This window comes from Sylvia atricapilla, chromosome 19 (genome assembly GCF_009819655.1).
Source record: "Sylvia atricapilla isolate bSylAtr1 chromosome 19, bSylAtr1.pri, whole genome shotgun sequence".
NCBI lineage: Eukaryota > Metazoa > Chordata > Aves > Passeriformes > Sylviidae > Sylvia > Sylvia atricapilla.
The window spans coordinates 3,148,278-3,170,473 of record NC_089158.1 but is presented as its reverse complement, the minus strand read 5'-3'; the positions used below and the strand labels follow the sequence as shown (position 1 = coordinate 3,170,473).

Sequence of the window (22,196 nt, the reverse complement as noted above, 5' to 3'; positions counted from 1 at the left end):
AACAAATGCTGCTCCCTGGCTTGATTTATGGGGTCTTAAAGGGTATTCCAAGGCTGCCTGGAGCTGCCTGGCCCCTCCCCACTCTGGTTTTTATTTCTCCCTTCTCTCCAGGTTCAATTTCCAAGATGAAACTCCAACCACGAATTTCGACACCTTCCCCGCTGCCATCCTCACAGTCTTCCAGGTAAAGGCATTCCTTGTCCTGGGGCAGTGTTAGAATTGAAATTCCTGCGTGTTTCCTGCTGCGTAGGGAGGGCAAACAAGTCTCCCAAAACCTGGGGAACTGAGGAAAGGGGAAGTGGTTTTCCTTCTTTGCTGACCAATACAAAAATCAAATTACAAATCAATGCTGTGGTATGAAGGAAAACTAGAACAAAAGATTTATTGCTAAGGGGGGGAAATGCAAATAAAACAGATATTTCAGTGCTGAATTAATATCTGTGTGTGCCCAGGCTGTGCCACATCTGGGTGTGCCCTCTGTGTTCTGCAGCCCCTGCCCACGGAGCTGCAGCTCTGGCAGATGGAATGCTTGGATTTAAAGCCCAGTTTGGCAGCTGTTTTCTGCCTGTCTTTTTTAAAAAAAAACAATCATTTAAAATGGTTTAAAATAATTTAAGTATGAAAAGATAAAATAATATGTTTACTATTATTTAATTATTTGAAAAAAATTATTATGATATTATTTATTAAACAACATATTTATATTATTTAAAGAATAAAGATTTAGTAAACCATTAAATTTATTATTTAATTAGTAATAAACTATCAATACATTAATGAAAATAAAATCATTAAAATTAGTTTTACTAAAGATAAATTAATAAAATAAAAATAAAATAATTTATTATCAAATTGATAAGAAGATAATCTAAAATAAGAAAGGAAATAAAATAATTCAAGAGTGTTTTCAGGTGTTTCCCAGGTCAGGAGGGTTGGGGCTGCTCCAGGGGCAGGTGACTCTCAGGGATCCAGCATTTCCAGCCTTGTCCTGCACAGTTTGGGCTCCCCCAGGCCCAAACTCCCCCAGCTCTCAGCAAGGTCTGGCTGATGAATTTCAGTGTCACGACCCGAAAAGGAGATAAAAAGGAAGGGAAGAGGGGTGGTGACAATTTCAGGATGAAGACAGAAAAGGAACCTGAAGGAACACGTGTCCTGTGAGCTGTGCACTGTGCCCAAGGGTTCAGTGCTCCCCTCACAGGGGATTGCCCGTCACGGGGGATTTCAGTTTGTATAAGGTTTTAGTGCTGATCAAAGGAAGGGCTCGGAGACGGGTCTTGCCAGGGAGCAGCTCTGGATATGAGCAGTGGGAATGTTGGGTTTGGTGCTTTGGGACAGCAGCTGCCTGTGGGATACTCAGCTGGAATGTTTCCTGTTGGTCCTGAGATAAATACGCTGCATGTGGGCTGGTGGGGTGAAGGAAAACACATGGCTTTAAGGGATTTGTCTGGAATGTCAGAGGTAGGGACTGAACCCAGCAAAAGCCATCAGTCCTGGATTATCTGCGGTGTCCCAGAGGCTTTTCAATACCCTCTGCTCTCCTTCCATCCTTAAAAAATCCCTAAAACTCCTCCCCTGAACTGCAAACCCCAGGTCAGTGTTTCTTTGCTGTGGGGTTGGGATCCCTTTCCAAGCTTTTCTCCCATAACCTCAGCCAGGCTGAGCAGAGCAGCATCAGTCAGAGCCAGCACTCAGTGTGCTGAATGAATAAAGTCAGATACCCCCTGCCCACCCCTGCACCTCTGGAGATCCTCTGTGTCTGCCTCTGCTTTAGCCCATTTTCATCCCAGCTGGGTCATGGTCCTGTCACTGGACACCCAGGATGTGTTTTGTCCACCAGGCACCTGAGCTCAGCCTAAATTCCCCCATCACACCTTTATCTCCAGCTCCTGGCTCCCCAGGAAGTCCCTGGGAGCTGAAGGCCCAGCTGGGAATTCTCAAACTCCACACACAAACAGCATCCATGGGCACAGAGCCTGTGGGAAGCAGAGCCCTGTGTCAGGTACCTGTGCCCTGCTCCCTGATTTCCTCTGGAGATCTTCCAGGCAGGACAGAGCAGGCGTGACACTGGGAATGGGGAGTGGCAGTGGCAGGATGGGAGCAGAGCTCTGCCCTGCCCCTGTCTGCCTGTGGGTTGATGTCAGAGCACCCTGCCTGAGGGATCCGACTGCAGCTGACGGGATTCAGCCTTCCCTCAGGCATTCCCCTTCCCCTGCAGCCCCTGGGGGCAGCACACTCCTGTTCCTGCTCCTCTCCCACCCCTAACCGCTCATTATGCCATTAACCTGTCACAGCAGCTCTTGACAGCTGCTTTATTCCATCCCCTGGTGGCTCCTCACTATTAAACAGTGAGATGCTCTCAAAATGTTCATTTGGGGCAGCTGAAGGCGGTTTGCAGCCCAGGGAATACCCAAAAGCATCACCTTGCTCCCGAGTCCTCATCCTGTTCCTCTCTCTCCCCCTGCAGTGCTGTCCTTCCCTCCCCTCAAATCCCTTACAGCGTCCCTGAACAGAGCTCAGAGAGCAGGAGGAATGTCATTAGCTGCCTGAGGACAGAGCCAGCAGACCCCGGATCCTTCAGGCTGCTCCCTAATTACTGAGTAATTCCTGCAACTGCTGGGTGACAGTGGGAAGGACACCAGCTCTTCTGTCCAGGGCCTCAGGGAGCATCCTCAGCTTGTCTGCTGCTTAGTTTGGGTTATTTCTCTCTCTGCAAAAGCCCCACATAACATCTCTCTCTCTCTTTTTTTTTTTTTTTTTTTTTTTTTTTTTTAACCCTTTGAACTTTTTGTTCCACTCCCAAATAATCCAAAAGTTGGGATTTTTTGAACCCAGACCCTGTTGGACTTTGTCATACCTGCAAATCCTGGTTTTCTGCTTGGAAATAGAAAAGTTCCCAGTGGTTTCCCTTCCCATGAATGTTTGTGCTCTCAGAAATCACTTGGTGGCTATTCCCAGAAAGCAGGAGCAGTTGTGAATTCATGGAAATGCTGTGAATGCACATTTGTGGACAATACCCTGCATAATTGAGTGGCAGGTTTGAAAGCCCAAAGCCCTGTTTCATATTCTGTGGTGTAAATCCAGAGTAGCTCCAGCAGTGTTGGGCCTGAATCCTGATTTTGGAATTATTTGAGGCTGAATTGTGCATTTGGGAGAGGAGCTGGTGTCTGCACTGGGTGTCCTTGTGTCTAGACTCGCTCTTAGCCCAGTGCTGTCATCAGCACCATCCCTGCAGCCAGAAATTTCCTCCCTCTCAGCAGCTGACAGCCAGCCTGGGATTTGCAGCCTGGGATTTTGCAGGCAGGAATTTTCAGGCTGGAATTTGCAGTCATTCCAAGCACTCTGTGTGCAGGTGGAACCCCATCACTACAGCACACCTCGGCCTTTGGGCTTTTTATCTTCTTTTGTTGTTGTTGTTGGGGGTTTTTTGGTTGGTTGGGTTTTTTTTGCTTGTGGTTTTTTTGTGGGTTTTTTTTTTTTTTTCAGCTGCTAAACCCAAAGACAACCTCCTGTTTAGGAGCTGGATCTCCACATCCCAGTGTTTGAATGCACTAAAAGTGGTCTTTGCTTGGCTCTGCCAGGGCAGGCAGAGGATGTGCTGATGTGCCCAGAATTGTTGCTGTGTGTCCAGATTTTGGTCAAGGAGGGAATGCCAGACAATTCAGACTAAATGCAAAATGAGCATTTAGTGTGGCAAGGCTTGTTGGGACCTCGTACACTGATTAGTTTTCCTGTTATTGCTGTTGGTTAATTAGCCCTGGGGCGATAATCAGAGGTGCAGCTCTGTGCCTGTCCCTGCTCAAGGACAAGGAGGATCAGAGTGTCCTTCAAGCTGTCCCCTGCTCTGTCCTCACTCACACACACAGGTTGTCGCTTCTGTTTAGGGAGTTTTGGAGCTTTTTGGGGGGATTTTTTTGGCCCTCTGGGTCAAACCTGGGGAAGCTGAAGAGGAACCCGAGGTTCCACTCCCCTGCAGGTGCCCAGGAGTGGTGTCCAGGCACATTCCAGCTGCAGGAATGCCCTGCCAGCCCCGAGGAGCAGGGCAGGGGTGGCAGGAGGTGACAGAGCTGCTGCTGTCCCTCCGTGGGGACACTGACTGAGGGCTGGGGGAGCTGAGCAAACCCAACCCTGCCCACAGAGAGGGGCTGGCACTGGCAGAGCTCCCACTCAGGGCACTGCTCTGGGTTTTCCTGGGGCTTGGGAAGGGCTCTGCACGGGACTGGTGAACCCCAGGATCCCTGCATGGCTGAGAGAGGGACAGGGGAGAGACATTTTACAGGAGTGGAGTGTCAGAGTGTGGGTTTTGTCTCCTCCATGTGTGAGACCCCCTGCTCCAGGTGGGCAGTGACCCAGAGGGGCAGGACAGGGTCACCCAGTCCAATCCCATCCCACCAATCCCAACGATGCCTCTTAATCAGTAATAACTCAAAACCTGAGCAGTCCTGCCCTGGGCCAGCCCCTGTGGTGCCTGGGGCAGGAGTTCTGCAGGCCAAGGGAGCCCAGCAGGAACTGCAGAATCCTGGAATATCCTGAGCTGGAAATGACCCCAAGGATCATCCAGTGCCGCCCCTGTCCCTGCCCAGAGCCCCACCAATCCCACCCTGGGCATCCCTGGCAGCGCTGGCCAAAGGCTCCTGGAGCTCTGGCAGCCTCGGGGCCGTGCCCATTCCCTGGGGAGCCTGGGCAGTGCCAGCACCCTCTGGGGGAAGAACCTTTCCCTGCTCTGCAGCCTGAGCCTGCCCTGGCCCAGCTCCAGCCCTTCCCTGGCTCCTGTCCCTGGCCCAGAGCAGAGCTGGAGCTGCCCCTCGGGAGGAGCTGCAGCCCCCGGGGAGCTCTGCCCTCACTCTGCTCCAGCTGAACCATCCCAGTGCCTCAGCTGCTCCTCATGGGCCCTCCAGACCCTTCCCCAGCCCCGTGTCCCTCCTCTGGACACTCTCACATCTTTAGATCCTTTTTGTGATATTGAGACACCCAAAACTCCCCCAGCACTGGGGCTGAGGCTGCCCCAGCCCAGAGCAGGACAATCCCGTCCCTCCTCCCACTGGTGATGCTGTCCCTGGTGTCCCCCACGTGCTCCTCCATTCCCAGGGCCATCCCTGGTGGCTTTGCTCTGCCTGGCTCCCCCAGAGCTGTTGCTGGGAGTGACCCTGTCCCTGTGGCTCCCTGCAGATCCTGACTGGGGAGGACTGGAACGCTGTGATGTACCACGGGATCGAGTCGCAGGGCGGCGTCCACTCGGGAATGTTCTCCTCCATCTACTTCATCGTCCTCACCCTCTTTGGGAACTGTATCCTTCCATGGATGTCGTGGGTGGTCCAGGGCTTCCCAGGCTGCCAGAAATCCTCAGTTATCCCAAAATTCTCACAGCCTTGCCCTTTAAAAGCCAAATTATTGCTGTGGTTTTGCTTCTGACAGCACTGAAGGTGAGTTGTCCAACTTGGTGTTGCTTTTCTTAGGGCAACATAAGAATTTTTAATTTCATTTAAAGAAATTTCATTTTGATTGCTGTGTTTTACCTTGAAAACATTCTGTTAATAGTGAGTTTAGATTGTGGGAGAAATAATTGAGGGCAGGTCAGAGCAGGACCTTGAATATCTTCACAAACAGTTTGTTTTTAGACAGGGGAGGGTTGAGATGGGTTTGGTGGAGATGAGGCTCCATCCTCTTGGGGCCTTTGTCTGGGGCACGTTAACCAGCTGCTCTGTCCCAAATGCTCTAAATTATCTCATCTCCTCATAATGCTTAAAATTTAATTATGGATTTTGGATGTCAGGTTCTGGGAGTGTTCAGTGCTGCAAGCCTGGGCACAGTGAAGTGTCTGCTCTGTTCTCCTGAGAGATGGAAATCTCTTGAGGGGAACAAGAAACTGGGAGTTTTGATCCCCCCAGTGTCCCAGGGTGTCTGCTGGGGAAGGGCTGCTGTGTCCCAGGGGGGCAGGGACAGAGTGACACCGGGACGGGATTTGGGAAGGGAAGGCTGTATTTTATACAAATCTTCTATTTTATACACCAACAAGCAAAGCAGCTCCCTGATGGAGCAGCTGGGTGTGAAGAGGAGAGCCAGGAGGGCAGAAGGGCTGTGGTGGCCTGTCCCTGTCCCTGTCCCAGTGGTGGGCAGTGCCCTGTGACAGTGCCAGCACCAACCAGCTCCAGTGTCACTGGTGTGAGGGCACAGCCCTGAGCTGCACCAGGGGAGCTTTAGGCTGGACTTTAGGGGGAAGTTCTTCCCACAAAGAGTGTTTGGGCATTGGAAGGGGCTGCCCAGGGAGGTCTGGAGTCCTTGAACACCTGGAGGTGTTTAAGGAGAAGTTGGATGTGGCTCTGGGTGACAAGGGAGTGTCAGGTCTAGGCTGGACTTGATCTCAAAGGGCTTTTCCAGCCTAATTAATTATGTGATTGTGTGATTGATTTCATGACTGGTTCTGGGATTCCATGACTGATTCTGTGGTTCTGTGGCTGCAGCCACGAGCTGTGTGGAGCCAGAGGGATCAGCTCTAAAACAGGTTTCCTAGGAATTGTGGCAGAGCCGAGGCAGCCCTGGCTGCTTTGTTTGTTCTGCAAAGGGGGATGAGGATGACCCAAAAGGGGACGAGGATGACCCAAAGTGGGATGAGAACTCCCAGTGCTGCTGCTCCACCCGGAAGCTCCCATGAGGATTTCCCAACCTTCTCCCTGGTTACATCCCTGCTTTCCCCTTTTCCTGGGAGTCTTGTTTGGGCTGGAGATGCAGGAGAAAGGGAGGGGTGAACTGGGGGAAATACTGGGGCTGAAGACAGAGTTCCTGCAGGAATGGGCTGCTCCAGCTGGAGTGCAAGTGACAGAAGGTGCCATGGATAACATCGGTGCCCGTGGATGTCACAGCAGTGCTCCAGCCCTTGGGCTTGGCTGGAATTCTCTCCTGCAGGAGCAGGGACAGGGCAGAGCAGTGGGGCTGTGCCTGTCACACGAGTGTCCCCACAGGATTGATCCCGTTCCGTGGCAGCGATGCTCAGAGCAGCCAGCACAGCCCCTTCAGAAACACCAGCCTGGAAATCTGGGTCAGTGGAGAGCAGGGAGGGAGGAGAGCTCTAAATCCTCCGGGCTTGGCATTTGGAAATGAGATTAAGCTGTAATCAGGCTTGACAGCCCAGCTGAGGGAGGGACTTTTCACCTCCGAGCTGCCAGGATCCGGCGTTTTTGAGGAACGGGGCATAAATTCCCTTCCTCACCTTTAATTCAGACAGGACTTCTCCCTCGTCCCTCGCTTTCCATCACCAGGGAAAGAGCAGGGGTTGTTCAGGAGGAGAGGATCTGCTGGCCCTGCCGTGGATTTGGGATTTGGAGAGTGGAAACCTTACCCACCTTCTCCCTAAACCTTACCCTGTCTTGTTTTCCCTTCTGCTGCTGAGGGATCCAGGAGTGCCTTTCCTGAATCCCTCCAGACACCTCCAGTGCCAATCCCATGGCCTCTGCCCACAGCTGGTGACTCCTGGAGCTCCTTGGGACATCACTGGGGCTTTAGGAAGGAAGGAGGATGTGCCAGGTGGGATTCTTCATCCTCCCTGAATCCTGCAGGTTGGGATGAATTTGCTGCAGGAGAGGTTCTGTGAGCACAGAGAGAGGGGGAAACAACACTCAGAAAAACCTCTGGAATGTCCTGGAAGGATTTTTGTTTGTTTTTGTTTTTTTACCAACTTCTGCAGTTTTTCAGCTTTAAAGAGCAGCTGTGGCTGCCCCTGGATCCCTGGCAGTGCCCAAGGCCAGGCTGGACAGGGCTGGGAGCAGTCTGGGACAGTGGGAGGTGTCTCTGCCCATGGTGGAGATGGAACAAAATCAGCTCAAAGCTCCTCCCAAACCATTCTGGGATTCTGCAATGATTTCAAATACTCCCCTGCCCGGGGAGGTGGTGGAGTCTCCATCCCTGGATGTGTTTAAAGCCTGGATGTGGCACTCAGTGCCAGGGTTTAGCTGAGGTGTCAGGGACTTGGACTCAATGATCTTGAAGGTCTCTTCCAACCCGGTGATTCTGTGAATTCTGTGAAATAATCAGAGCTACAAACCTGGGACAAATCTGTGAATTCCTGTGGAGATTTTCATCCCTGCTGGAGAATCAGAGGCCTGGCCTGGCGAGTCTTGGTAGAAGTTTAGTCTGAGAGCATCAACCCTTCCCCAGGGAGCTTGTGAGGGTCCTCCTGCAGCCCCCAGAGCCTGCAGGGGCTGGGCTGTAGGGGAGGATGAGGGGTTAAAACCCTCCCGTGCCTGTGGGAATTGCAGCAGCAGTGCCTGTCTGGTGTCTGAAGCAGCATTTCAGTCAGCTCAGGGCTGCTCAGTTTGGCTTTGGGCGCTGAGAGCAAAGCAGCAAAAGGGATTTATCCCTGAGAGAGGCTGGGCTGTGTCCCTTAGCAGGGATTTCAGTCATCAGGAACCAAGAGCATCTAAAAATCAACTTCAGTTTGCCCGAAAAGAACCTCCTCTGCAGGAGGTAAGATGATTATTGATGCCCATGATGCTGCAGGGTTAAGGACAGGTGAGTCCAGGGGGAGGCACCTTGGGGACACCTTCCCAGGGAGTCCCTCAGAGTGCAGCAAACCCCACAGGGACACCCCACAGAGAGCACTGAGAGATGGGATCAGCTTAAATGTGATTAGAAACATCGAGTCAGAGGATATCCTGAGCTGGAAGGGTCAGAAGGGATGATTAATTTATATAAATTCATTGTTAGATTAGATTAATGTGACTATACTGCTCTATCTTGGGATTTCTGGAAGATCACCCTCTACCTTATAGAACTCCCTCCTAAAAGCTTTGAATTTTTTTTTTCCCCTGCAATGTGGGGTTTTTTTATTTGTCAGGTGAGGCTTTGCCATCCCTCCCCACACGGCTGTCCTGAGACCTTATTTCCTAAGTGGGACTTTTTGCTTTTGTTTTCTCACTCATTTTGTTTTCTTATATCAAAGTCTGAGCCCTTTGGGGATGCTGAACTTGGGTCCCTGTGCTGGGAGGGGCTTTTTTGTCACCTTGGTAACTTTGCCATTTGGTGAGGCCACTTCTCAGAGTTTGGGGGCCTGGGATGGGGGATTTGGGGTCAGCTGGCCAAACCTGCTCTTTTTACACCTGAGGGACTCATCTCTCCTCCCAGAGCTGCTCAGGGCTCTGTGATTGTTCCTTTTCCTGAGGAAGAAGGGTTGGATTCTGCTGCTCCTCATTGCACTTGGCTCTTGGAATCCAGTTTTGGTTCTTTGAAGCCATTTGCTTTTTCAAGGGATCATGGCAGGCAAAAGTTTGTTTTTCTAACAGGGAAGTGTCTCATGTTGCATTGCCATTTCCAGAGAGTCTGTGTGGAACCAGAAATGGTTTAATGAAAAGTTTTATGATTAAAGTAACAACAGGATTTGGCCCATTTTCCAGGAAATTACACCATGCCTGCCTTTACTGTTAGCCACTTAATTGATAAATTGAGGCATCTGTTGAGACAAAAAAAAAAAAAAAAAAAAAAAAAAAAAAAAAAAAAAAAGGAACAAAAACCTCCAAGAAAAACTGCAGAGGAGCCTGAAAAGAAAAGCAGGAACTGCCTGGAGGATGCTGCCCTTCCCTGGCCCACAAGTGCCAGGCAGGAGATGATTCCTGGCTCCAGGCCCTGCCTCATCCAGTTACACAGCCTGACTTGGGGAGAAATTTGGGAATCCCTCAGCTCTGCAGGGAAGGCTGAGGGACCTTTTTGGGGGCAGAAACACCCAATTCTGCCAGAAGACTGTGTCTGCTTGGGGCTGGATCAGGCCAGGCTGATCTGATGGACAGCAATTAATTCCATTTCCAGGGGCTGTTTGTGTTACACTTCCAGCAGGGGAGGGAGGCAGTTCTATTGCTGACACGTTTATTCCCAGACAAGAGGCTTGCACGTGTTTCCAGCCTGGTGGAAGCACCCCAGAGGAGCAAACCCCAACACCCAGCACAGCCCTCAGCCCCCCACCCTCAAAGAAAAGGAGGGAATGGTTTGTCCTTGGTAAAGGATAAATCTGGCTCTTTGTGGGAGGGGTGATGATTCCAGCAGCGTTTGTCCCTGTTCTGTATCCTGGGGTCGAGGTGTTCCCCCCTCTCCTCGCTGTCCTGCTGGAGGCATGGAGGAAGGAGCAGGGGATGGATCCCATTCCAAACCTCCCTCTGTCCCTGAGGAATCATCTTCCAAGGGGAAAAAACCAGGAGAAAAGCTGTTTCCCGGCTGGAGAATCCCCAGGGCTGTGTGTCCATGTCCTGCAGGCTTTGGCAGCCAGGGAGGATGCAGAAACCTCCAAAGGGATGAATGCAGCTCCTGCAGTCTCAGGGCTCTGGGTTTGATGGCCCTCAGGCTCTGGAGACACTCCCTCATGGGAATTAGAGCTGGGGATGGCTGGTTCTGAGTTTGGTAAAACCCTGGAGAAGGGGAACAGAGAGGCTTTGAGCTGCTGCTTTGGGAAGTTTCCTGGTGCTGTGGGTGTGGGACGGGGCCCTGCAGAGCCCAGCCAGGGACACCTGGGTCACCCTGCTCCCCTCCTGGCTCCTCTGGCTGCCAGCAAGCCCTGGGTGCTCCTCCAGGCAGCCTCTGGGGATGGCGAGGCACGGGAAGGGCACAGAGGGCTTCCCAAAATCTCCCTGCAGGCTGTGCCCTCAGAGTTCATCCCTGCCCCTTCCTGCCCTCCCAGGAGGAATTTCTGCCTTCCTCCCAGCACCATCCTCACCCCACTCCTGCCCTTCCACCCCACAGCTCAAGGCAGGGAACATGGACTTGAGAGGAAATCCCAGGATGATTTGGGTTGGAGGGGACCTCAAAGATCACCTCATCCACGGGCAGGGACACCTCCCACTATCCCAGGGTGATTCCAGCCCTGTCCATCCTGGCCTTGGGCACTGCCAGGGATCCAGGGGCAGCCACAGCTGCTCTGGGCACCCTGTGCCAGCCCTGCCCACCCTGCCAGGGAACAATTCCTGCCCAATCTCCCATCCAGCCCTGCCCTCTGGCAGTGGGAGCCATTCCCTGTGTCCTGTCCCTCCATCGCTTGTCCCCAGTCCCTCTCCAGCTCTCCTGGAGCCTCCTGCAAATACCTGGATTCGTTTCCTAAACTCCCACAGCCTTTTCTCTGGCTTTATGGCCCATTCCCATGCCCATTCTATCTGGGGTGAGTGACTCTCCTGTCCCCAGGTGATGTGCAGGAGCCAAAGGCATTTTCTCCTTGGGAGAGGAAAGTGCTTGTGCCGTGGTTTTGCTTTGCTCGCCCTCCTTCCCTCTGCAGAGGTGGCTGATTGATCACTGTGCTGGAATAACAACAATAAACTCAGCCATAGCTGAAATCATTCGGTGGAAAAAATGGAAGTAAAATAGGAATAGCTAATTCCAGGCCGATGGTGTGTCTCAGTGATGGAATGCAGAGCTGGGCTCTGGGCTGGGCTTAGAGGCTGTTTTATCAGCAGAGCTCATTTATGGGGCTGGGTGGGCTGCTCTGGTGGGGCTGAGCTCTGTATGGGGCTCAGCAGTTCTGGGGTGGCCTCACTGCCACCCCAATTCCAGAGGGATAATCCAGGATCATTTCCTGCCAGCAGCAATGAGCTGAGGTCCATTTTCCCACACACTCCGTGGCTTTATGCAGCTCTGTGTATATCAAATGTAAATGTTGGCTTAAAATGAACCAATTCCCTGCAGCTCCACTGGTTGTGCTTTGAAACCAGGGGGGAAAATGAGGGTGAAATCTGCATTTGTGGGCTGGAAAACCAGGGGCTGTGGTGGCTCTGGGAGCAGCAGGAGGTGCCACCCTGCCCCTCTGATGGGGAGAAGCCCCTGAGGACCTGTCCCCTCTCCAGCCAGGGGCTGGGGACACAAACGTGGCTGGGCTGCAGGGATGGTGGGAAAACACCCAGGGATCCACCCCTAAAGCAGGAAAGGGGGAAAGGGGGCAGCAGGAGGGGGCTGATTGCTGTCTGTGCTCTGTGGAGAGTTTTTCCTCAGCTCCTCCCAAAGACACTCTCCTGAACGTCTTCCTGGCCATCGCTGTGGACAACCTGGCCAACGCCCAGGAGCTGACCAAGGTAGGTGGGACATTCCTGTGCCTCCCAAGGCTGGGCTGACACCCCGGGGTGTCCCCTGGAGCCCTGCTCTGGCCACCAGCTTGCACAGAGGTTTATTCCCTTTCAGCTTCCTTTATTTCAGGTTGTTTTATCAGGGAATGTTTTATCTGGTTTATCCCAGAGTGGGCATTGCTCAGCTCACAGTTTCTCTTTCCAAGAGCAGAGGAGAAGCAATCAACAGGATTTTTTTTTTCCTGATTAGAAGCTCAGACAGGAGCAGATTCAGGTGTTGTGGTGCTGCTTCTGCATCTCTGGTGACCAGTTTCCTGAGAGGTTTATTCCCCTTCAGGTTCCAGGGAATGTTTTGTGTTTAGTTTGATCCCAAACTTTGTGTCCCTCACCTCGAGGTCGGTGATAGATTAAAGAATTAAAAATTTCCAATCAGCTCCAGGCAAAACTGGAGGGGCTGTTGTGAGCACTCAGGGGAGGAGTTGGAATATTCCTGCCTCTCCCCAGGGGTCAGAGAAACCAGAGGCAGAAAGGCAGGTCCTGGCAGGGGATGGCAGTGACACCGATGTGACACTGCTGGATGCAGAGAGCTGGATGTGGACACAGATTCCTGGTGGAGAATCCCCTCTGGAGAATGTTTTCACTGGAGCATTCCTCAGGGAGAACAACAGCCCCGGGGCTGTGCAGGGAGGATGGGGTCAAAATCCCCCCCCAAATCACAGCAAAGCCCGCAAATTTTGGGGTAAAACATCCCCCCAAAAACCCCAAGATCCCCAAATTTGGGATCCCTCAAACCCTTGGGACTCACAAATTTGAGCCAATCCCTGCCAAAACCACCCCAGAACCCCCAAATTTGGGGTAAAATCCCCTCAAATAACACAACCCCCCCAAAATTTGGGGTTAAACCACCCCTAAACCACTGCAGAACCCTAAAATTTGGACTCAAATCCTGCCCCAAACCACCCCAAACCCCTCAAATTTGGGCTCAAACCCATAAAATCTCTGCAGAACCCCAAAATTTGGGGGGTTGGATGTTATTTTGGAGGGATCTTACAGCATATTTGGGAGTTCTGGGGAGCTTTTATTGGTATTTTGTTATTACCCGGGTTTTATTTTTAATTACACTGATTCCTTGGCGTACTCAGGTGGATTTATGAGGTGAGTTAAGGCTTTTTTGCACACTTTTAGCATTTTTTACTCGTTCCTGTGCTGTTGCCTTGGGCACCAGTCACAGTGACCTGCTGGGTGTAAAGGCAGCAGTGTCCCTGTTGGGGTGGTTGTGTTTTATAACTTTAATTTCTTTACTCCTGCCAGGGGCACAGCTCTCTGCCCATGAGCTGAGGCAAGGCTGGCTTTGCTTTTCAGAGAAAGGTGCAGCAATTCATGATCCTGGATCCCTGGCAGTGCCCAAGGCCAGGCTGGACATTGGGGCTGGAGTGACCTGGGACAGTGGGAGGTGTCCCTGCCATGGCAGGGGTGGCACTGGGTGATCTTTAAGGTCCCTTCCAACTCCAGCCATTCCATGATTCTGTGAATTTACTCAATTTTGGAACAGCATCAGGCTCCTGGGATGTGATCCAGAGTGGGGGAAGAGAGACAGGGGGATGATGTCCCCTCCTGTCCCTTGCCTGTCTTAGAGAATCTTCACAGTCAAGGAGTCTCCTCATGTTTTTAGTGGAGGAAACAGAGTTCTGCACTTGTCCTCTGGGTTTGGAAATGCCCTTCCTCCCTCCTGGTCCGTGCTGAGGGAGGTGCCCATGGCAGGGCTGGAACTGGATGGGCTTTGAGGTCCTTCCACCCCCAACCCGCCCATGGAATTGTCCAAATCCCACAGAGATACAGTGCTCAGGGTTAGTGTTGAGGTTTGATTTCCACTGCTGGACTGGCTCTTTTCCAGCATTTTTGGCTCTTTGGATCCCCACTGCAGCTCCACACCTCAGGGACACGGAGATTTCCCCAAGTTTCCCACTCTCCTCCTGCTGCTGCAGACCAAAGCAGCCAAATGTTCCCAGGGAAAAGTCCATCCCTGGTGAAGCTGAGCTGCTCTCTGCCATCTCCCCTTTTCCTGCAGGATCCATTCCAGCTCCCAGCTTTTCTGGAGCTGGTCCCCAGCACACCCTCCAAACAGCCTGGTGGCTCCCAGGTGAAAAATAAATGTTCCAATTCCATCTTCTGCAGCCCTCCTCCCTCCAGATGCTGCTCAGGGCTGCTATTTAATGCCTCTCTGTTGTTTTTCTGGAGCTTTCCCCTTTTTTTTCTTTAATGGGATTTTTTTTCCCCCTTTCAGCAGCTCAGCTGTTTCTGTGCCCACAGGAAGCTCCAGCCTGGAGGCAAAAGATCCTCCCAGATTTGTGGGCATCCCTTGCACGTGCTGAGAGGGGGGATGAGGCCCAGCACAATTCTTGGATAATGAAGCTCATCCTCCTTCCTTCTTAATCCTTTAAGTGCTTTCTTGTGAATATTTCAGCTGCTGACGGGGAGGGTTAGAAACCTGACTTTGGGGATGTTTATAAAGTCTAATTAAATATTGATGGATTCAGCAGCATTGCCAAATCATAAAGCTTCTCCAGAAACTCTCTTGGGGATTTATTTTTTTTTTTAGTTTAATTTTATTTATGACCCCCACCCCACCTCCCAAAATCACTGGGGCTTTCAAAAAAAGAGGGAAAAGCTAAAATTCGATTAGACACGTACCTGGAGAATGAGGGATTTCCTGCTGAGTAAATATGATCATGCAAGCCCCAAAACGGCCCAGAGATACAAGGAAGTTACTCAGGAGTCAGTTGGTCCCAGGAGACTTCCCTGACATTTATTCTGTGCAATTAATTGAGATCAGTGCTGAATTTAATGTGGGAGAAGTAGGACTAATTGAAATTGCCTCTGTTTAGGGGAGACAGGAAACTTTCCTGCCTCAGGACTGGAACATTCCAACTCTCCCCACTTCTGGGTGCTAATTTGGATTTCTTTATGTGGCATTTTGACCATTTCTGGGCTCTGTGACCTGTAAGAGAAATTCTCAGAGCTGGGACTATATTTAACTGCAGCTTGATCATCCCGTGGCTGTTACAGAACTCACCAGCGCTTAGGAATGACTCATTTTGGGGGGAAAAAAATAAAGATTCACCACCTTTGCTTTCAATCTATAAAAATATCTGCTCCAAGGTCCCTCTCCTGCTCTTCCTGTTCTGCCCTTGCGCTGACTCAATCTCTGCCAACCCAATTTTAGTGAATCCTGAGAACTCTCCTGAATCCCTTTGGCTCCCCAAACCTTTGGGGTTTGTTTCAATATATATAGACAGGTTTTTCTTCCTGGTCACTGATTCACAGTGGACTCTCCAATTGCCCCCAAAATTTGCTTTTCAAGTCTCTGTGCTGATGATCCAGAATGCCTCTGGTGACATCAGGCAGCTCCTGCTTCGTCCTCGTTAAACTGGGGTGTAAAACCTCACTACAACTGAGGGGGTTTTGTCTTATCTTCAGGCAGAAAATGTTCTCTCATCTCTGTCCACTGCCAGTGATCCCTGAAAAAGCAGGATAAAGACATGTAGGAGGGATGTGGGAATTTTATATAAATTTGTATAAAATGTATCTATTATACATAATAATATTTATATAAATAAATCAATATTTAAAATTTTAATTTATATAAATAAAACGAATATCTAGATAAATATATTAAAGTTATATTTTTATATAATATGTTTTATATAAATATATATTTACATACATACACACATATATGTATATAAATAGAAATAGAAATACAAATTTATATAAATCTGTATAAAATTCTTGAGGAATTCTCAGAAATTCTGGACTGAAGGGAGTGGCCAAACCAAGAGCTGAACATCCATAAATCCCCCTCCTTCTGCTCCCTTATGGAAAAGGCTTTAACTGGCCGAATGTATGAAAGAAAATTCAGTGTTAATGATCCACACCATGATGGGTGGCACCAAAAATGGGTTTTACCCCGTGAGGAATTGATTTAAATTAAGATTTAGAGCCCTAGAAAACAGAAAGGGACAGAAACCAGGGATGTCTTTATGGCAAGAGCTTTATCTGCACCTGCCCCTGGGAAATGAGGGGGACAGTCTGAGCTGTTCAGAGCTGGGATTTTAAATATCAGGTAAAAAATTAATTAATTTTTGGAGTCATCTGCAATATCTGCATGGAAGGAGCTACAGGGATGTTCTGAAGCAAACATCTGCTGAGGACTGGAGTGAGGAACAGTTTGCCTTTGGCTGCTCCCTTTAGGAGATCAGATCCAGCAGAATTCCAGCAGAAGCCACAAATTTAGAAGAGGTTTTACAACCTGCACCTGGTGCTATAGGGGCAGAGAAAGGAAAATCAGCAGCCTTTGCTTTAAAGGCTGCTGGAGATCCCTCAAAGGAAGAAATACCTTGAATATAACTGGAGGATGAAAGGAAAATCTGAAAGATTTTTTTCTTTATTGGGGTCTTTTTCCTTTTAAAACTCGTGTCCTGAGGGTAACATTTCTGCTGAATTGGGCTGGGAACAGTTAATTTTCTGCACAGGAGCTGCTGAGGGATTTGTGTGGAAAACAAGGATTTGTGTTGAAAGCACTCTGGGATGTTTTGTTGTTGCTGAGCAGCCACCCCACAGAGTGCAGGGGGAAAGCTGGGGGCACCAGGATTTGGGGACACACAGCTGGGACAGCTGAGCCCAGGGACATTGCAGACAGAGTGACAACATCTGTGTGTCCCAGTCCTGTTCCATGCAGGGAGCTCTGCTGTCCTGGGGATGCCAAAACCTGGGATGGGAAATGTGGAATTAGTTCCTTGCCCTGCTCATCTCCATGGCTTTTTCTTTCCCAGTGAAACTGAGTTTATCCCCACCCATGGGTGCTTTGCTGTTTTGCAGGGTGAAAGGACTGAGGCTGAGGGCCAGGATTAAACCAAACCCCCTTGATTTGCAACAAGCTCCCAAAGCTTTGAGAAATTTACTGGAATTTGGCAGCTGAGAAATATTGACTTTGTATAATTGCTCAGCAGGTCTTTTATTCAGGCCTGGTTATAGACTTGCAAATATTTGCAAAGAAAAAAAAAATAATAAGAAGAAACTTATATGGTAACGACTTTTAAAATCAATTTTCCATCTTTCTGTTTTTTTCCTTCTGAAGGAGAAAAAGAAAACAGTTTCCAAATGAGTTCAGCTGAAGCAAATAGCACCAAAGGCAGAGCGAGGAGCTGTTTATGCAGATGGAAGTCAGGGTGGATAAATCTCTATAATTTCCTATTCCAAGGCTGGAGATCTGTCTGCTCTCATCCTTTGGATCATGACTCCTTCCAGCATTACCCTGGGGGAGCAGAGGCAGAGCTGTGGCATTCCATAAACTCTGGCAGAAGGGCCTGTGCCTGCTCTCAGTGTGGCTTTCCCTGGCTTTGTGAGATGCTGCTCTTGCTACCAGAGCTCTGTGCTTACCCTGCCACGACTTGACTTTATTTTGGTTAGAAAATTCCAGGGAAGTTCACCCTTGGTGACCACTGAAAGGGAGCCAGGCTGTTTCTTTGGGTTTTGATCTCACCTGAATGTTTAAGATCCTTAAATTTTGAATTTTTGAAATTATTTTTGTAATTTGTTTTAAATTAAGATCCTTAATTTTGAGTTGTAGTGGTGCTTTTCATGTTGGGTAGGAAGAGAGAAATCCCAGTTCCAATCTTCAGGCACTTCTGTGCCACCAGAGGTTAAAAATCCTGGTGCTCCAGGGAAATGCAGGAAGCAGGAGCAGAACTTGGTTTTACAAACTCCATTTAACGTGGTTCAATTTTTGTTCTCTGAGTCCTCAGGGCCCTGAGGTGGGTGTCAATAACTGATGGGAGCAGGACCAGTCCCAAACCCATCGACTGGGTTAAACCCAAGCACCCATGGATTGGGATAAACTCAGTGTAACTGGGAAAGAAAAAGCTGTGGAGGCGAGCAAGGACAGGAATTAATTCCACATTTCCCATCCCAAGTTTTTTATTGTTGTTTCAGGGAAGTGCCCTTGGCAGGAGGTCAGGAAGGGTTTGGGGGCCTGTCCAAGTGTTCCAGCAGGACATTGGCTTTAGAAGTTGTTACACAGCTCTGGGATAAATGGAGAATCCTGCCTGGAATTGACCCATTCCTGCTCAGGTCTCTCCTGCTCCCTCAGAGCTCAGAGGAGACCCAGGAGAGTCAAAAATTTTTGTAAAGGTAAAAATCCCTCTTGACCAAATCTTGCCTTTCTCACCTCAACTCACATCAAACCTGTGGCTCCTTGCAAGAAAATGTGCCCTAAATTCGAATTCCTGTGTCTTGCAGCACCTCAGTGGCAGCCACCCCTGCCCCAGGCCCTGGGCAGCTCTGCTGGTTGTTATTCCATGATTTTATTCCCTGATTCCTCTTGCTTTTTGTACCCCAGGACGAGGAGGAGATGGAGGAAGCCACCAACCAGAAGCTGGCCCTGCAGAAGGCCAAGGAAGTGGCTGAAGTGAGCCCCATGTCTGCAGCCAACATCTCCATAGCGGCGTAAGCACCTTGGGCTCCTCGGGAGGGAATTCCCATTTCCCACTTCAATTCCTTGGGAAGGAATTCTCATTTCCCACTTCAATTCCAATTCCCATTTCCCAGTTGAATTCCCTGGGAGGAAATTCCCATTTCCCAGTTCAATTCCTTGGGAGGGAATTCCCATTTCCCAGTTCAGTTCCCTGGGAGGGAATTCCGGTTCCCGGTGTGCCGTGTGTCTGTCCAGCATCCCGGGGCTCGGGCCCCTCCTGCACCACTCACAGGCCAAACGCTTCAGTGCTGAGCACTTCGTTAGGAGTTCAATGAAGGATTTCTCTCAGCTGGGTTCTCCTTCTAACGCCTCGTCTCTGAATAATTGTATTTTAGGAGGATTTTTTTTTTTCCAAGCTGTCTCTCCCAGGATAGATTTCACCAGGTGAAGTGTCAACATCCCACTTTGGGTTTTTAACGAGGAGAGGGGTGTGTGCATGGAAATAACTGGTTTCTAATGATCCTCAGAATTCAAATGCTCAAAGGCATCCTCTTAAATAGCTGAAAAATGGGCTTGAATGCCCTTTCTTTGCTGTTTGAAAGAGCTGGGTGGAATAAAATGACCTCGTTTGGAGGTAGGAACATCCATTTGGAATTCTCAGATTGCTTGGATGAGGACAAGCCCAGAACCCTTGGAAAGCTTTGCCTTGGGCTCAACTTTTCCTGGATCCCAGAGGTGCAAAACCGAGGTGTAGGTGGAAATATTTGTCCAGGTTCCTGTGTTTGAGACATCCCTGGAAATATCCAAGTGTTGGATGGACTTGGAGCAACCTGGGATAGTGGAGGCTTGGAATGGGATGGGATTTAAGGTCCTTCCAACCCAGACCATTCCATGATTCTGTGCTGGGATGCCTTCCTTGCAAGGATTTGCTGAAAAGGTTCCTTGAACTCTTCTGGAATTTCAGCATCAGCACCAAAAAAGTTTGGTCCTGCATTTTACTGGGAGCTGCTGATGTTTTCCAGACCCCTTTTACAGGGGAGACCTCCAAGGGCTGGAGACGCTCAAGCACAATAAAAAGAAATTTCCTGCTCAATTTCATTGGAAAAAAAACTGAACTGCAGCCGGATTCCTTTGGTGGAAATCTCTTTTTACAGGGAGCTTAATCCACTTTAGCAAAGACAAAAGGCCAAGTGGAGCCAGTTTGTTACATGTGAAGGAAAAGAATATTATTAATTTGCCCATTTTATTCTTCTTACCATTTTATTTTGTCATTACTGCTGCAATCAGTTCCTATTTATGCTCTGGCTGTTTGATAGTTTTAAATACCACTTTTTCCTTACAATTATTTTCTGGCCAGCCTTGAAAAGAAGTCAAATGAGGATAATTGCTCCTGCTCTTTGATGAATTTCTTGGTTCTGGTATTTTAAAATGCAAGATGATGATGGTGCTTATTTGCTTCTGTTTTAATCAAAGTGTTTTGCATGAGAAGATTTCTTAGAAATCAGCAGAAAAAAAGCCCAACTCACTTCCATGGAGCTGAGGTAGAAATTGCTTAAAAATCACCTTTTCCCATGATTTTTTCATTAGATTTTTAAAAGCACAAGGAGAGTTTTGTGACAACAATTTGAAGCGAGGACAAAATTTTCGATTTTTGCTTATTTCACCTCAAATTGAGTGAAAATTGCCCTGATTGTGTGAAAATCACGTGAGCACAGTGGAAAGGATGGTTTCCACATCTCTCCTGACCCCTGGGACATCTCCTTGGCTCTGCTGCAGGGCCAGGCTGAGCCTCCCACACCACTCACAAAACTCATGGGGCTTCGCTTTGGGGGAAAAAAGCAGCATTTCGGTCCAGAGGCTGATGGCCAAAGGGATGATGCCCTGGAGGAACAGGCAAGGGAGGAGCCAGGAGATTTTGGGAGATGGGAACAAAGGCCACATGGGTTGGTGGCTCGTGATCCGTGAGATTCAACGAATCCATGTCAAAGCAATTTCTTTTATCCATAAATCCCAGAATATTCTGAGCTGGGAGAGACCCACAAGGATCAAATCCAGCTCCCAAGTGAACAACCCACACAGGCAGGGCATGTCCATCCTCAGGGAGCTCCAGAGGGGCTCAGCAGCCTAAACCTTGGGTAGGGAGGTGGTTTGCAGCCCCTAAATCTTGGATAAGGGTATAGTTTGAAGCCCCTAAATCTTGGATAAGGAGGTGGTTTGCAGCCCCTAAATTTTGGATATGGAGGTGGTTTGCAGCCCCTAAATTTTGGATATGGAGGTGATTTGCAGCCCCTAAATCTTGGATAAGGAGGTGGTTTGCAGCCCCCATCCCTTGGAGATCTCTCTCCAGTACAGTCGGGCTGATTTAGGCACCTTTATCACCCAAATCCACCCCGACACTCCATTTCTCCTGCTCTTAATCCCCACGGTGCTCTGAGGGTGGAGCAGTTGTCGTGACCACGGCAAGTCGTGGCAGATCAGATCCAGAGCTGGACATGCCAAAAGTGCTGGATGGTCTTAAAAATGGGATTTTTGGCAAATGGAAATATCACCTAAAACAAACCCCTGTAAAACTCGGGGACAAAGAACTGAAATTCCAGGCTTGGGAAAACTCTAAAGGTGGCTCCACCCAATTAATTCATATTTGTACTTTCCCCTCAGGAATATGTTGGGTTTTTTTTTTTTTTTTCAGTTTTATAGTTTAATCTTATTTTTCCAGCGTGTGAAGGTGGATTTCTCTAACAAGAGCAGGCATGGAGGGATGTTCTGAAAACACTGACATTTCCCTGCCTGCAGCAGCCCAAACAGGCTGGTGGCAGAGAACACCACGACTCGGGTTTTCTCCATCTAGATGTTCATGTCCCCGGTGTTTGGCCACCTCCCCCAGAGGTGACAAAGCTGTCCCTGGGCTGAGCCTGGTGAAAAGTCACGTTGGTTGTGCTGCCTCAGGGCTGTTTTCTTCCCTTCCCTGGTCACTCCTGCTCCAAGCACTGAGTGTGGCTCCCCTAAACCTCCTCACAGCCCTTCCCAGGCTGTTGGATCCTCCACCTCTGGCATTTTTCCCGTGCCAATACAGGCTGAGCTGTGCCTGGAGAGGAATTTTTTGCACTCTGTGACTTAGGAGGTTTGGAGGTTTTTAATTCCACGGGGTAGCAGATTACAGCTGCAGCCAGCCCCAAGGGAATCATTTAATCACCATTCTCCTGCCCCAGCCTCCCCCCCTAAACAAGCTCCATAAAATTTGCACATCCAGTGCCTTGGAATTGTCCCCTTGTCCCCTGCTGCTCTGCTCTGAGCTCCATTTATTGTGTTGGTTACTAAACATAATTTCCTGAGCATGAGGAAGGTTGTTATCCAGTGTTCCAGCCTGCTCTGAGGGGGCACCTTCACCTTCCCACCTGGAATTGGATGCTGGGAATTGGTTTGTGATTGATGGACCCCGGGGATCTCCTTTAATACCAGCTCATCACTGCGGTCCTGGGGAGGGATCCTTTATCTTGTGTCGGCCTCACAATGCCCTGCACTTGGTCTGGAGCTCCCAGAAACCTCCCTCCTTCTCCAAAGGGATTCACCTGAACAGATTTGTCTGACCACAGCTCCTTTTTCACCTGGTGAAAGGGCCTTTTTTTTATTTCGTGGCTTCTCAGGATGAAAAGCGAGGCTGCTGCCTCATCCAGCTCCCAGCGTTTCTCTGCTCCACCAAA

The 22,196-nt window shown here is 49.5% G+C and overlaps 1 protein-coding gene across 1 annotated transcript in view; it reads left to right on the top strand.

Moving 5' to 3' along the window:
* Window positions 1-22,196, top strand: part of CACNA1B (calcium voltage-gated channel subunit alpha1 B) — a 183,802-nt gene that overhangs the window by 73,784 nt on the left and 87,822 nt on the right. The window contains 4 exon segments of the mRNA XM_066332486.1: window positions 112-184; window positions 5,167-5,284; window positions 11,965-12,032; window positions 18,421-18,527. Coding sequence (XP_066188583.1) covers window positions 112-184; window positions 5,167-5,284; window positions 11,965-12,032; window positions 18,421-18,527 — 366 coding nt within the window.